At 26.9% G+C, this 17,277-nt stretch overlaps 1 protein-coding gene across 1 annotated transcript; it reads left to right on the top strand.

The window, feature by feature from the left end:
• The first annotated feature begins 3,762 nt into the window (after nucleotides 1-3,762).
• On the top strand, nucleotides 3,763-15,430 carry LOC145829500 (ammonium transporter Rh type B-A-like). The gene is made up of 11 exons (XM_082937315.1): nucleotides 3,763-3,842; nucleotides 6,634-6,676; nucleotides 6,891-7,011; nucleotides 10,059-10,248; nucleotides 10,575-10,722; nucleotides 10,986-11,130; nucleotides 11,473-11,636; nucleotides 12,837-12,974; nucleotides 13,309-13,442; nucleotides 13,773-13,944; nucleotides 15,019-15,430. The coding sequence occupies exons 1-11, from the start codon at nucleotides 3,838-3,840 to the stop codon at nucleotides 15,073-15,075; spliced, it is 1,317 nt and encodes a 438-aa protein (XP_082793441.1). The 5' UTR covers nucleotides 3,763-3,837; the 3' UTR covers nucleotides 15,076-15,430.
• The last annotated feature ends 1,847 nt before the right edge of the window (nucleotides 15,431-17,277 follow it).

Here is a 17,277-nt window from a genome sequence, read left to right as displayed (position 1 = left end):
TAGATTACTTTGATAAATGCACATCAACAGATAAAGGGTAAATAGAACGAAATATTATTGCAATTTTTCAACTAATTTTTATAAATTAAAACTTAGAGAAGTTAAACATCTATCCTTTTCAGAGTGAATAAAAAATTATTGTGATTACATGGTTAAACATAACTGCCCCTATACATTTTTGATTTGAAAGTATAAAATTTTCTGAAAGTACACCGTGTATTAAACAAACAACCTTTGTTTACAGTAACAAACAGATTATTTATATTTTTCTCTTTTTATTTTATTTTTTTTGAATTTGAATTTAATTCACATTTTGGAATGTATTTTTCATTGCAGTCGAATTAGGTGCTTAAAGTTAAGTTTGGCGGTTTTTTTATTGGTAGAATTTTGTTTAATCTAAAACCAATGATTATGATAAATTAAGTATGTTACTTTTTGTAGCATAATTTGATCTTATAATTTTTCCTGGGTACTTAAAGTATTTTCAGGGCTTAGAAACTTTTAAAAAAAAATTTGTAACATGTATAAAAGTTTAAAAGCTAATATATTGTTAAAATTCAAGCTTGCAAACACGTTTGTTATTTTTTTAAGCGATGAATAATTTATAAATTAGTTGTATTTTTCATTTAATTAGACTTCAATCATAAATTAATATAACTATCATAATAAATGACATGTATTCAAAGCAAGTAAAACAGTTTATAATTATCCAATCAAAAAAATTTTTTTTTTTTAAATTATATTAAAAAAAGAATAAGCCTTATACTTACAAAAAAAGTTTTTCCTTAAAGTTACAAAAACATAACAATTTAAACACTTATCTCAATTTAATTCCTAAGTTTACGTGAACGTCTTAAAAACTACCTAAACATTCTTGTAATGATTCTTAAAAGAATATTATTTCATTCTTGCAGAAAGAATTAAGCTTCCGATTATATACTTTTAAGTAAAACACTTTTGTAAAGTAGTAGTCTAAGACTGATACAAAACTGTTGCATATTCGAAAACCCACAAAAAAGTTTGTAAAGTTTTGTACAAGCACCGTTTATAAACATTTTTTCTAAGTATATGAAATTTCTTTTCGATTGGTTTAAAAAAGACTAAACCGTAAGTTTTGCACATAACACTACACTTTTTAAATTGCAGCAAAATAAAGTAATCTCTTTTTTTCCACATTTTTTCGTTCTACACTACACAAAATACATGTTTTCTGATTAGTTTGAAAATTAAAAGAGTAAGACCCAGCCCTATTCTATAACAACACATTATCAAACGCAACGAAGAAAAATTAAATGTATCTAAACTTGAAAGTTAAATTGGCAGAATCAATTAGGCAAGAATTAATAACTGAAATTGACGGTTTCTAAATGTTTGTTCAATTTACTACACTCATAAACTTACATGAACTAAACTGCAAGGGTTTTATTTTAACATAGCTGTTGTATAAAAAAAATTAGATGGATAGAATAATCACAAAAAGCACAAGTGCATCCAAAGGGGAAAAAACAATTAGATTTGATTGTGACTTTCATATGTCCGTTTTTGATAAATTAAAACAATGATTTTTTTTAACGATAAGATTATGTGTATAATTTCAATGCTGAATAAACTACCTTTATTTATGTTGGAATGGAAGGTATACTAGCTTTAAAAGTAAACCGTTAATTAAAAGAACAAGTTTTGCATATTTGCATTATAAAAACATTACTGCTGTTTTTATTCTTTCTTAAATAAGATAAGTATTTCTAATTCAAAGCTTAAAGTACTCTTTAAAACTTCTATGATATTTTTTTCATGGAAGTCGTAACAAAAGTACAAAGTCTTGTTTGTCTTTATTGGTTTAAACTTGTTTAGTCTGAACCACTATAATTATGATTAATTGATAGTTTTACTTATTGTTGTGTAATAACAGTGTGATAAATGTCGTTGAATATTCAAAACAACTTTACATGCTATTTATTTTTTGCTAAGTTTTGTAATTAATGTATAAGTTCAGTGTGTGAATGTTTACATGTGTCTTAAGTAATTAAAATAATTTATTTCTAAACACAATCAAAAAACTTTGTCATTTTTTTAAAGGCTATGTTAAAAAGCAATATTACAAATACTAAAACATTTTATTATAATGTACAAAATTTTCTTTTTCTGATTGGCTTTAAAAAAAAGAATAGGACCAAACACTATTTTATAAAAACACATTATTTAATTGCAGCAAAAAATAAGTGTATTCAAACTTAAAAGTTAAATTGACATATTCAATTTGGCATAAATTATTAACCGAGATTGACGGTTACTAAGTGTTTTATCAAATTTTCTACACTTATAAACTTTCGTGAACTAAACTGCAAAGGTTTTTTTTTACCGAAATTATTGTAATTTTTTGTATCCGTTTTTGATAAGTTAAAACAATGAATAATTTAAAACTAGAATTTCTAAAACGATAAGATTATTTGTATGATTTCAATGTCAAGTATACCAACCTCTATTTATTTTTCATTGGAAGGTACACAACTTTAAAAGTAAACTGTATATTGAAATAAGAAGTTTAGTATGTTTGCAACAAAAAATATTATTAATTTTTTACTCTCTCTAAATAAATATATTTTTTCTAATTTAAACCTTGAAACACTGTTTAAAGCTTCTATAATAATTTTACAGGGAAGTCGTGTTATATTTATAAAGTTTTGTTTGTATTTTTCGGTCTAAATCTATCTAAACCACTATGAATATGATAAATTGAAATTTTTATTTATTGTTGTGTAATAACAGTTTTGTAAATGTCGTCGAGTATTGAAAGCGTTTTTACATGTTTTTTTTTGTTGCAAAACTTCACAATTAGTATAAAAGTTCGATGTACGAATGCTTACATGGACCTAAAGTAAGTTAACTAGTTTATTACTAAAAACAACCGAAAACTTTTCTTTTCAATTTTTATTGAAAATAGTCTTAGGAGTACTTAAAAAAAGTTCTACAAAAGTACAAAATGATAACAATTGAAGTTATTAATTAAAACAACATTAATATAACTCTTAAAACTATAGGAACGTCGTAAAACATTTTAAACCAGTGTTTTAGTGGTTTTAAAATATTTTTATTTCGTTTATGCAAAAAACCAATCGATCTTAAGTCTTACTAAGAAACTTAAAACATAAAGTAAGACGCAAGTGAAGAAGTAAAATTATGTTAGTTTAAAATTATTATTGAAGAATATTATTATATTATATTAAATTACATTTATATAAAAGTATTGCATACTAAAATAAGCACGCAAAAGAATATTAAACCCCGTAACATTACCGGTTTTTAAGCAATATTTTTTACATAACTTTTTACTTTGTGTAATCTCTTTTCTGATTGGGTTAAAAAAGAGTAAGACCCAACGCAATGCATTCTCTAATTGCAGTAAAAAAATCAAATTCTTACATATTTTATGGTTCGATAGGATACTAAATGTAGTCTTTTTCTGATTGGTTACTTAAAAAAGATTAAGGACCGAACCCTTATTTTTTATGTAAAAAAACATTCCCCAATTGCAGCAAAAAAAAAACTTGTCTCATTTTATTGCATATTTTATCGTACGATATAGTATACGTAACATTGTCTTCTTCTTTTTTTCTCAAAAAAGACCAGCCCACTTTTAAAAGAGAAATTTTTTCCTCAAACTTAACGGTTCGATACAAAAAAAGGCGGGTCCACTGAAAAAAATGTGTTGAAAAAAAGAAAAAAAGTTTATGGTTTGAAATTGTATAAAGCGAGTCAGAATTTGTTGTTTGTACAATTTCAACAGATTACTTGTAGTTGTTATTTTCAATTTCAAGAAAAAAAAATTTAAGCAAAATGACGTTAGTTTTAATTTAAAGTTCTAGACGACTTTTAAAAATTAATTTCAAAAACTAAATTTATTTATACGTAGATTAATAATATATTTTTGTACAAATGAATTTTCAGTTCGCATAATATATAAAGGTTGTAACGAAATGGCTTTAAAATTAATATTTACTGTGTGAACTTAACAAAAAAACTTAACAAAAAAATAAACTGAGAAACTAAAAGTTTTTGTTTTAAACGTAAATGATTAATTTTTATCACATCAAGTAACAAAACGATATATACAAATTAAAGCTTGTATACACGTAAAAAAAGCATAAAACTAAAGTACAGCCAATAATTCAATACAAAAAACTTTTAAAAAGCATTTTGTTTGTTTAAAATTGAAAAGGAAATTTTCACAAAGTAGCAATATAACCTTAAGTTTTTGATAAAACAAGTAGATAAGTAATACAAAGTCTTTTTTGATACAAAACAGAACTAGACAGAGTTATCAATCCTTGGTGGGAGATATGAATTATATAAACTTATTTTTAAACTTTTATTGCGTTACGCCGTTTCCCTGCAGAGCAGTTCATCGGACGCTAAAAAAAGCTGAAAACAAAAGTATACAGGGCGATGAATTGGAAAATAAAAATACACACATAAATGAAAATAATATTTACATTTGAAATATGAGTTTTAAATAATATGTAGTTTACAAAAGTTAAATTTTAAAGTTAAGTTAAATTAAAATGAAATATAGGTAAGTTTAGTTTAAATAATTTATTAACTATAGATTTTATATATTTTGAAAATTTATTTACTAAGCATTTAATATATAAGGATTTTGAAAAAATGTAAATACTAAGATTTGTAGGGGATTTTTAGAAAACAGAAATGGTCTTTTTACGGGAATGTTGTAACTTTGAAACAAAATCTTTACACAATACAAACATAGATACAATGTAACAATATAATTAAATAGAATGAAATAAACTAAATAAACTAAGTTAATGCGATAAAAATAAACTAAAAGTATTCCTTAGGGTAATGAGGGCATTGCGTGACTAGTTCATTTCTTTTATTAAGGATTTTTCTCTGGTTAGCATTTGCTATAAACAGTCTTTCAAGGTTACATATCGAGCACATGAAGTTTGGTTTAAATCTGCTTTTTGTCTGTCGGAGAATTTTCCATTCAATAGTGGGTTTCTCGCCTTTTTCATATAATTTCCACATGTAGTTGGCGAGTTGTGTACAGTTGGCGTGTAAAGCAGATTTAAACCAAACTTCATGTGCTCGATATGTAACCTTGAAAGACTGTTTATAGCAAATGCTAACCAGAGAAAAATCCTTAATAAAAGAAATGAACTAGTCACGCAATGCCCTCATTACCCTAAGGAATACTTTTAGTTTATTTTTTATCGCATTAACTTAGTTTATTTAGTTTATTTCATTCTATTTAATTATATTGTTACATTGTATTTATGTTTGTATTGTGTAAAGATTTTGTTTTAAATATACAACATTCCCGTAAAAAGACCATTTCTGTTTTCTAAAAATCCCCTACAAATCTTAGTATTTACATTTTTTCAAAATCCTAATATATTAAATGCTTAGTAAATAAATTTTCAAAATATATAAAATCTATAGTTAATAAATTATTTAAACTAAACTTACCTATATTTCATTTTAATTTAACTTAACTTTAAAATTTAACTTTTGTAAACTACATATTATTTAAAACTCATATTTCAAATGTAAATATTATTTTCATTTATGTGTGTATTTTTATTTTCCAATTCATCGCCCTGTATACTTTTGTTTTCAGCTTTTTTTAGCGTCTGATGAACTGCTCTGCAGGGAAACGGCGTAACGCAATAAAAGTTTAACAATAAGTTTATATAAGTAATACAAAGTCGTTAAGACACTGACGCCCGAAAGTAATTAATAACTAGTACATGTATTAAACTGCAGATAAATAGTTCATATCTTTCAATAAAAATCGGTTTTTAACAAAATTATTTTGTTTTGAAATAAATAAGTACTAAGTCTATAAGTTTCAAGTTTAAGTTCTAAGTGCTTTGAAACAATAAACTTTCTGTAATATCAGAACAACTAGATAAAACTTTACCCCTAGTAAATAAATTAAAACAGGTAGTACAGCATTGCAAATGTAAATAAGCACGCAACTTTATCATTCAGTTCTAAAGTGTAATAAAAAATACTTTAATTTTAAGGCTTCTTCGTTTAAATGTACAAATATTTAACTTGACAGCTAGGAATTAAAACTTTTACAGCAATAAGTAGTTAAACAGTAAGTTTACCAGATCAATAAAAACTTCCGCTTTAAACAAACTACAGTTTGTAATAATTAAACAATATTTGAAAACTTTTTTCTATAAAATAGTTAACTAAGCAGTCGTATCTTTTACTAAGAACAAATACATTAAATACGATTAATAAGCAATTAAATAAACGTTCAGTTTGCAAAAATATAACAAATGAGTTTACACACCTAGACACTAATGGTAAGATCTTAGCTGTTTTTAGCATTGTTTTCGCCACCGTATAAAACGCACTAGACTGCAGCGCGCGACGAAAACTTCCGTCTACGGTTACTATTGTTTCTTGCGACTTTTCTACGTGATAAGTCTTAATATAGAAATTATATCTTTGCTTAATTTACAACCGAGAAATATATACTAACGTCTAACTTATCAAACTTTATTGTTATTTACTTTTAATTGGGTGTTTTTTTTTTTGTTATCACGTGTGGTGATTTGAAAATAACAATAAAAAAAATATTAATTACTTTATTCACAGAAACACACGCGGACTAGTATCTGGAGTCCTTCTAGTTACCCAGGTAATTTTTTTTTTAATATTTGTAATAAAGTATGAAATCAATCATAGTTTTATATACAATGTTTTTTACAACCTATAATTTAACCTAGTTTTTGTATAATTTGTGTTTTATACAACATGTAAACTTTAATGCAAGTTCAATTATAGCTAATGTTTTTTTACAACTAAATTTCTTAACCGCCGTTTTACATAATAAAATTTTTACGTAACATCAGGTCATCTTCATAGTGTTGTTTGGAATTTTCGTGGAGTATGACCCCCTTCACACCGGACCAAAGAAATCGGATCTCACCGATCAATCTGCTAAGAACATCGAAGATGCAGAGCTTTACCCAAGTTGGTTTTGTTGTTTGCATCAAAATTTAATATAATCGGTACTTATTGATAACACTTTACTAACAACTTATAAATTTTGATGTACTGCAAGTAAAACTATACCTAAACTTTTCAAAAAAGTAATTTGCCTTAAAATATTAAAACAAAAACTCCAATAAACGTCTATCATCTTTAGAAATTTGCCACAAGCGATTTAAAACGAAACAGTTTTTTTGTACAAAAAGTTTAGCTTTATTATATTTAGTTACAAATGTCAAGTTTTGTAAAAATATTTACGGATAGTTATTTTACTCAAACTACACACATCAAAAACTTTGTTAAAGCTGTGCTTATTTACGTAAATAGTCTTTAGACAAATTAAAGTTATAAACACTAAATTTTAGTTCTAATTACACTTTGAGTTTTAAAGTGTTACAAATAATTACGGTTAAGCTTGAATGTCTTACAAGAAACACGTAACAAAAACTGTTTATTTTATTATCGATCACATAAAGAAATTTAGTGGACTTGTGTTGTTTAACATGATAAAGTATTGTAAACAACTAAAAAGTTGCCTCAAACGTTTCATGGCGAATTTATCTATTTTACACAAAATAATCTTCGTATTTATAGCTTAAAACAAATCAAAACAACTAAGTTGCTAAACAATTCTAAGTATTGTTTTTTTTTTACTTTTTACTTCATCAAATCAATTTTGGATTGAGTTAACTTAAACTAAGAACTTAAAATTTTATTAAGCTCGTTTGAACGTACTTAAATTACATGCTTTTAAGCAAAGCTTTTTGCTCAAAACGTTTTTTCTGATAAGTTTTAACATTACTAAAGGCTTAAAATTTTGAATAGGTTTTATCGCGAACTAATCTAAATAAACCTCAGAATTAAAAATTGTGTAAATTGCTCAACATTTCTAAATATTGCATCACAAAAAATACTTCTTAATTGTTATTAGTTTAATAAAAATGTTAACTTAAAACTTCAAAATTTCGGTGAGTTTTGTTTAAACAAACTTAAACGGTATTTTTTTATAAATCTTTCTAATAAATACGAGCACTACTCAAAACTTGAACGTCTTGTGATAGAGTTAATTTTTCATTTGAAAAAATTAAATGTAAGTTTTTCAAATTAACCTAGTAACTTCTCATTAATAATATTTTATATACACGTAGTTGATAATTTTAAAACCGGTAAACTAAGTTAGCACAAATTGCCACACCTATAGAGAGACCAAACATGAAAATCATTAAGTTTAAGCATAAATCTTATTGGTCGAAAAGCTTACACGTGTAAAGTGATTTATTAAAAGCTTATAAAAAGATGATAAATTAAACTTGTCAATATTATTAATTAATTTTAGATTTATAACGCTTTAGGATTAAAAAGCTGAGTTTTGACAGAACAGTTAGACAATGTTTATTAAATATACTTTACGTACGTTTAAGATTTTATTTAAAGGATTTACATTTAACTTGATAAATTATACCCTTAGGTAAAAACTAGTTTTTAAATGCAGGAATTAATTGACAAAAACCAGAGTTGAAAAAAACTCATGTTAACTTTCATTTGTCAAATTGTACTTTAAATTAGTATACTGATTGATAGTTAACAGAAATTTATTAATTTTTTAGTTTTGTTATCATTTACATATTTATTTGCCTAAGTCACGACCAAAATTTTCTCTGTGAAGTACAAAACAGTAGAAAAATAATATTAATTTTTACTAAATAATAGTTTTCAAATCATCTAAAATTTTATTTGATTTAGTCAAACTTAAAATTTTCTATGTTGAATACAAAACACTAAGAACAAAATATTAATACTGAATTTCTTAAAACTTTGTAATGTTATAACTTACAAATTTATTAGTTTTAAAAAAAGTTTTAGTTATATATCAAAATACACAAAAACATTTCTCTGTTGAATACAAAATATTAATTAGCTTTATTTATCTAAATATTTCATAAATCTTTTAGAGTTTGTTTATCTACAAAAATCATTACGATTAGTGATATTTTTACCTTTAATAAACTTTTTTGAAAGTTTTTTCTACTTAACACAAAATAAATAGGAAAGATAAAACTTTTTGTTGGTATTTAAAAATTTTAATTATTACGTCATATCATGTATGTTATTTCTCAAGTATTATCTCGTTATGAACTTCGCTGCCTTCCAAATGAGTTCATAGCGTTTTTCAAACACACACACACGTGTTCAAAATCTTTAATCTTTGGACTTATGTACAAAGTAAAAAAAGATGATGACGTGTCAACACAAAAATATCATGTTGTACTATGTCGCAATTTATTAATTGATTTCTGGAAGTTCACGTTGAAATGCGGTTATAATACTTTCGAACATAAAAACTAGTAATGTAACCTTGCATATGATTTCTTAAAAAAAAGCAAAATGTTTTTATACACCCAAACACTGCTTTTTTTTGACATCAAAATACTTTTCAGTGTTCCAGAAATTGGAGGTCATGATGATAGTTGGGTTTTATATACATCTCCATTATCATAAAAATGTAGTTTTTTCACCAGTGTTTGTTATCATTTGTTTTTGTATTATCTTCTCCAGCATTTCAAAAAGTGCACGTCACGATGACACTTTAAAAACATTATAAAAAAAAATACCATAGTCACGCACACCTGTACCAATACTGTTAACATTTATTAACTTTTACGCGATAATACAATTTCTATGACGTCACGATAATTTAACAGTGTTCCAGGACGTGCACGTAATGATGACTTTCCTAAAACTAAAAATTGTATCATAACTAGTAAAAACCACGTATAAACTCATTTAATAACAATAATACAATAATACTTACTTACCCACCTCAACACTACTTTTTATGACGTCACAATAAAGAATTTCAACAGTTTTTTAAAAAGTACTAACAGTTATTATTTATACCCGCAAGTATTTAGCCCTCTATACTTCGATATTCATGTTTTATGATATCACTTTTGTATTTCTAATATTTTATATTTTATTATCTTTAAAAATATATTTTTGCTTTTTATGACGTCACAATGTTTTCACAGTGTTCCAGGACGTGCACGTCATGATGCTGATCGGGTTCGGCTTCCTGATGACCTTCCTCAAGCGTCACGGCTTCGGCTCGGTGGGCTTCAACTTTCTCCTCACCGTCTACGTCATCCAGTGGGCGCTGCTGGTGAACGGGTGGTTTGCAAACATCGGCGAAGGCGGCAAGATCCAGTTGAGCTTGCACAAGTGAGTGGTGGTATTTAAATGTAAAGCTGACTTTTCGCTGGTCTTTTTTAAAGCATAAAATATTTTTTTATTTTTTAAAACGCAAAAGCTGATCGCTTACAGCTTTTGTTTTACTTTAAATCAGTGAAAATTTTTTGCCCAATTACATTAGACATGACTCTTTCAATGGTTAATTACCCATTTAATTGTCTTTCAAATTGCCTGAAAGAATCGATATTACCTACTTTGAAAAACCTTGGATTACTAATGAATCCAACCTTGGATTACTAATGAATCCAAAATGAATGGATAATAATGAAATAATGATAATAATAAAATTTTAACAGCTTTCTGCACGCGGACTTTGCAGTGGCGGCCATCCTGATTTCATTCGGGGCCGTCCTGGGCGTGACGTCACCCACACAACTGCTCGTCATGGCAACGCTCGAAGTCATCTTCTACAACGTCAGCATATACGTCACTAACGGATTCAAAGTTAGTTTTTTATTAAATATTTTAAATAACATGAAAAAATCTTTTTTTCTTTTTAAAGTTCAGATTTTGTGATAGAATCAAATTTTATGTTATGTTAAACAATAGAATACAATTTTTTTTTTAATGTTTGTAAATCTACTCATGATATATCATTTACTTAAAGTTATTTTACAGACAATGTTTGTAAGTGTAGACAAAACCCACAATAGTACTCCAGCTTTCTGAGATTATTTGTTTTTTTTTCTATAAAATAATACTAACAGCTTTCTGACGTTGGTGGTTCGGTTGTCATCCACATGTTCGGAGCTTACTTCGGACTTGCAGCTTCCTTTGTGTTGGGTAAATTCTCTCCTTCCAAGGGAGAAAAAGAAGGATCCGTCTACCATTCAGATATCTTCGCCATGATCGGTCAGTTTATAAATATAATATGTTTTTTAAAATAAATTATCTTTTTTGCTTTAATCGCTCGGATTTTGATATCTTTTTATCTATCAGAACTTAAAGTATACAACGTGTATTTTAAATGATTTATAAAGCTTAGACTATATATTTTTTACCAAGAATATTTTTACTTTAAAGCTTTTCGACAAATAAGCAAACAGGTAGTTTAAAAATATTTTTTTAGTAATAAATTAGAACATTAAAAGTTAATTTACTAGAAAAAATATTTGTTTTATCACAACTAGAATTATTTTACTTATACTTTATTGCTATGTAATGTTTTTAGACAATAATACTATTTATTTTTAGGTACCTTGTTCCTGTGGTTGTTCTGGCCATCGTTCAACGCGGGACCAGCGACCGGAAACGACAGACACCGAGCAATAATCAACACCATTATGTCACTGAGCGCTTGCACTTCTACCACGTTTGCTATGTCATCACTATTGAGCAAAGAAAACAAGTTTGATATGGTATATCATTATAATGTTTGTATTATGTCATAATATATTAATATTAAGTAATAATTGAATCCACAATTCTATCAACAACAAATTTTGTATAGTATGACATGATATGCTACCTAGAATAACTATAATGAGAACGTTTGCATATATTAAGGCAATTAAAATTAATTTGTAATGCTAACAAATACGAGCTTTATGAGTAGAAGTAGTTTATTTTGAAAAAAAAACATCTTTTAAATATCAGCTTGGTTTATGGGATATTAAACTATCAGAATTTTTTTATTTCAGATCAACAGTTAACAACAGTTATTTTAACCTTATAGGGTTGTTTGATTAGTGTTTTTCTTTACAAAGTAGTTGGGAAAAATTAATTAACGGTAAATAAAAGCAAGAACTAAATTGAAGCACCGGCACTACTTCAAACAAATAGAAAAAAAAATTAACTTGATAAGTATTTTCTTAGTTGAGCCACTTAACTTCGTGTTAAAACAACAAAACGCACGTGATTTAAGGTTGAACGGTTTTCACCAGCTAAGCTTACATAGCTGCTACTTAAAACACGTCGAAATTAAACCTCAATGTAAACATTTTTGCGGCATGGTACTCAGCTGTTCTAGTTGTACTCTCAACATGTTTTGTAAGCACATTGCTTTGTTACGTTGGTGTTTTGCATACTTTTTCTCTAAACTCAACACTAGCCGACCATAAACAAAGGGTATTCACATTTGTGTTTAGACATTATAAATATGTATGCTAAATAGTTTTCTTATTCTAAAAAAAGTTTCATCACGTTGAATTAAAATATTAAAATAGTTTTAATTAAACTTCATTTTTTTATTTCATTGTAAACAATTGTTGTGTATTGTAATAAATATTTCTTTGCACCTGATGGACCACTGATGCTTTTAAAAGTCTCGTACTAAGTTCATTGTCTAAAGGCTGCTATAAATTTCTAAAAGTACATCAATTCAGACAAGGTCTAAATCTTAAGTCATTGACAAAACTAATGTTTCTAATTATGTTAAAAATAAAACGTAATAATATAGAACAAAGTTTTCTGAACACAGTTTAAATTTTTTCATCTAATCAGGTTCAAATACAAAACGCTGCAATAGCAGGAGATGTTGCGGTGATTATAACAATTAATTTAACTGTTCATAACTTATTACTAATATTTATAATATTTTTCTAACTTATTTCAAACAGGTCCACATTCAAAACGCGGCCATAGCAGGAGGTGTTGCGATGGGGGCATCAGCTGACTTCATCGTACAACCTTACGGAGCTTTGTTGATTGGAACCGTAGCCGGAATACTGTCTGTTGTCGGATACGTTTACATTCAGGTGTGTTAGAAATATATTAATTTAAGTACTTTTAATTAAAAGCTGCAACTGTAGCGCTTGCATTTAAGTTGGTAATTGAAACGAAGTTAATTTAATACTGCTTAACAACTTATTAAACTTTAAAAAAAAATGTAAAGTTATCTTCAATATTCTACACACTGAGATTTTTTTTTTAATTATTTCCTAAGTAGATAAAAAAATATTCATTATGATATATACACCGTACACTTTCATGTACTTTTTATTTATATCATTGTTGAGATGTGTTTACAAAACACACTTTTATCTTTTGGTTTGTATCATTTTGCAATTATAATTTTAACTTAACCCACAGCCAGCACTGGAAAGGGCGATCGGCCTCCATGACACCTGCGGCGTCCACAATCTTCACGGCATGCCGGGAATCCTTGGAGCTTGCATCAGCGCGATCGTGGCATCCGTAGCCACCAGAGAGACTTATTTTGATAGGTGAGTGTTTATCAACTTCTAGCTGTTTTTTAAGAACATAAAGCTTAAAAAGTTCAAAGCAGTTCAGTGAATTTCCGAACAAAAATTAGAAATGTTTTTCCAAGCTGTTTGAATCTATGTGATTAATTAAAAAATTGTATTTAAAACCAACATAGGTTAAAACTAAACATGGTTTCGTAGGAACGGGTACAAAATTTGTCGTACGTGTGTGCTTTTTAAATCTTATAAACTATTGCAAATTACATTACAAAATAACATTAATTAAGTACGTGTTTCATTTGCAACCAACTAAAAAAATAACTACAATTACAAAAATAAATTTTCTTCCAGCTACGACGGCCTGATCAAGCGTGAGGGCCAGGCAGCGTTCCAGATCTACTCCCTATTAGCATCACTTGCCATCGCAATAGCTGGCGGGCTGTTCACCGGCTTCATCATGTCCGTGCGGGTCTTGGACAGGATGAAGAGCGAGGAGCTGTACGAGGACGAAATATTTTGGGAGGTAAATACCGGAGAGTATATGAAAGTAATTCGATTAAATGTTGTGTGTGATACGCATGGCATTTTAGGGGTACTTTTTAAAATATCTAAGTATGTGCACTTTGAGTAGCATGTCATTTAAATTTGTTTATTTACTCAACCTTTTTGACATTCTATCTTTATTTTAGTCTTCTTTTACTGCTGGTGTTGGTATTTAAATTGGTGTGAAGGGTTTAAAGAAGTAATTTGTTAGCAGCATGGCGAAAACCCATCATAAATTTTAGCCTTCTCATAAATATATATCCCCTTTAGTTAGCATAACACTTTTTTTTTTTATCCTTGAAAACAATATGAAAGCAACATATGTGTTTGAAAAACTCTGGTGGTACACTTAATTCATAAAAACTTTAATTTGTTTAATATTGTCAATTTTAATAAAATGCTTAAAAGCAAGTTCTTAGAGTGTTTTATTCAAAGTGTTTTATCTTTAACAACTTTCCTTGTAGCTCATAAGGTGTTCCGCTGGTTGCTTGAAAACTTTCTTAGAAGTCTTTAAATATTACTAATAACATTTATAGCACTATTGATGATTTTTTTTATTCTTAGTCTGAGAAAAAACTAGTAGTTCTGAAAACTAAACTTCAGAATTAGTTTGTTTACAAACTAGTTTTATTTTCTAAATCGTTTGTAGTATGTCCTTTTCCTTTGGGTGTTAGAAGCATGACATAAAATTTTAGTCTCTGTTTAAATACCTTTATCCTTTGATTTTTCGAAAATATTTCTTTAATATTAATTTAAACTTATAATATTTATATAACTATACCTTTTGGCAGTAGTTATAAAAGTTATCAAGTATGTGGACAGATCTTAAAAATAGAAAGTACAAGTTATGTTTAGAAAATTAAACTTTAAGCTCCTTTTCGAGTATTACAAAAATAATATGTATAAAGTCAATAATTTCCCTAACTATTTCTAAGAAGGTTTAGTAACTATAGTTTCTATCTAAAAGAATAATTTTTATACAGACAACTTGAATTTTATTTTATATAATTTTTATTTTTTTACTTTTAAACTTATAACTTCATTATTTTAACAGTGTGAAAGCGAAGAACTAGAGAAAGATGAAAAAAATGAATTGCACACAATGGCTTGAATGAATTTTAAAAATTAAACCTAATATACTTGCCAAATATTTTTAGATTTTATACAATCTTTTTTTGTTGATTTAAAGAAGTTGATTGAGAAAAATAAAATAAATAAAATGTAAACTTTTGCGTTAGTTTTAAACTATTTTTGTAAAACACATAAAAGTGTGCAAAATTGTAAGTTTTTCAACTTTAATTTAGTGAATACGACATAGGTGTACATGAGTTTTGTACGATTGTAATAATATACTAAACTATGGTTTTTTCATTAAATTTAATTTGTTTTTACTGTTTCGATTTTTTTTAGTTCTTACTTTTTTCTTTCTTTTTTTTGAACATTCAAATAAACCTGTTTTTGTTTGAAAACAACTTAGTATTTTATTTTTATTGTAACAAAATTATTTTCAGAGCTAGCATATGAACTTAATAAGCTTTGATTTTTCTAATGCTACAGTTTAGTTTTGGCATTTGTTTTATTTGTAGTACATACTTTAACTAACGTTTAATAAAAAGCAAATATCCTTGATACAGTAGTAATTCAAAATTAGATTATAAATCAAGCATATAAATCTAAGTCTAAACCAGGGGTCGGCAGGCAGTTGGTGGTCGCGGGCCAAATTTCAAGTTTACAAAGTCTTCGCGGGCCGCAGTTTTAGTTTTAGTGACATTTGAATAATCTTTTGGTTTTAGTTTTAGTCACACTAGAGAAAAGTTTTACTTTTATTCACCTTATAATTTCAAATAACTTTTAGCTATACATAGAATGACTATTTGAATTAAATTGAATAAAATTAGAATAAAATTTACATTGACTAATATACTTAAGTGTTAATAAACTATGTACGTTCATAAGCACTTACTAAGTTAAATTTAATACTTTTGTAACTTTACATACAATTTAACTCTCTATAAAAACCAAATTTGAAAGACAATTTATTAGTTACTTTTATATATTTGTTATATTATCAACCCCTTTTTTCATATTTCTAAGAATATTTACTTCAAAAAAAAGTTTTTGCGTGTTAAATAGTTTACATTCATTAAAAAGTTTAGTAATTAGTCAATTTAATAAAATTAATACCTGTTTGTATTATAGAAAGGTGGAACAAATTCTTTAACATAATTGATTCTCGAATACTTAAATAAAATATCTTATAAGTAACTAGTCTTTTACATGGTTGTCACTTAAAAATCAAAAATGTCGGAGTTGTATCAAACCAGCCTAAGTTCATTAAAAGTTTAAAAAGCTAGTAAATCGTTGTAAATCAAGCTTAAGTACCTAGTAAAAATATCATCATCATTAAAAAGTACACAAAGCGTAAAAAAACAAGAAAAAACTACAATTAGTAAACTAAACTACAGTCATAAAAACTATTCTGGGAATTCTAAGATTTATTTAAAGTGTTTGAAATAAAAGTTTCACACACATCTGAGTTTTCAAGCTTTTAAAATAGCCTGTTTGTGTAGCAATCCAGTTAAAACAAAGTTCACAACATAAAGAATTAACGAAACATATTAACAGTAAACAAATTACATGCCAAAAAAATATAAGTCAGCTGGAATGGACAATTAACTTTCTTAAACATTTTTAACAAAAGTAAAAAACTTAATTGAGTCATTAGCGAAGAGAAAAACCTCTTTTTTATTAAGCATTACAGCAATTCTTTATCTGCAATAAGAATTTAAAAATATTAGTTGTAAAATAAAAGACGAGCAACAAAAAAAAACGTTAGTTAGGAGTTATTGCGAGAAACGATAAAAAAACAATTCACCAAAGTCAGTTCCAACAAAGCACATGATTATCTTCAGTAACTACAGAACTATCAGAAAAAAAATGTTAAGGCAAGTTATATGATAGCAAAATTTATTATTAATAATGAGATACCGTTTATAATTGAAATCTTTTTTAAAGAATTTTTGTTGGCAGTAATGAAAAACTTTTGTTTATTTCTTCAATGACAACAAAAAGTCCTATTTAGGAAATGCGTTAAGGTTATAAAGTCGCATAAATCAAATTATGACTTTAATCAATATGTTAAGATGAGAGCACTGATAGAAAAACTATTGCTCATCTAAGAATTTTTATTAGAGATGTTTTTTAACTTTGACACTTTAGTACAATTTCTTGGTTTAGTTCAAACACGAAGCACAACAATCGGTGAAATTTTACAAGTAAAGGTGCAATGCACCAAGGTTTTTAGAAGTACAAT

Source organism: Thalia democratica, chromosome 2 (genome assembly GCF_965202585.1).
Source record: "Thalia democratica chromosome 2, ktThaDemo2.hap1.1, whole genome shotgun sequence".
Taxonomy (NCBI): Eukaryota; Metazoa; Chordata; class Thaliacea; order Salpida; family Salpidae; genus Thalia; species Thalia democratica.
This window is presented reverse-complemented; position numbering and strand designations above follow the sequence as displayed.

Coding starts and splice junctions, on each gene's coding strand:
- LOC145829500 (XM_082937315.1), top strand. Junction 6,677..6,890: donor GAGTCCTTCTAGTTACCCAG/GTAATTTTTTTT, acceptor ACGTAACATCAG/GTCATCTTCATAGTGTTGTT. Junction 13,945..15,018: donor AGGACGAAATATTTTGGGAG/GTAAATACCGGA, acceptor TTATTTTAACAG/TGTGAAAGCGAAGAACTAGA.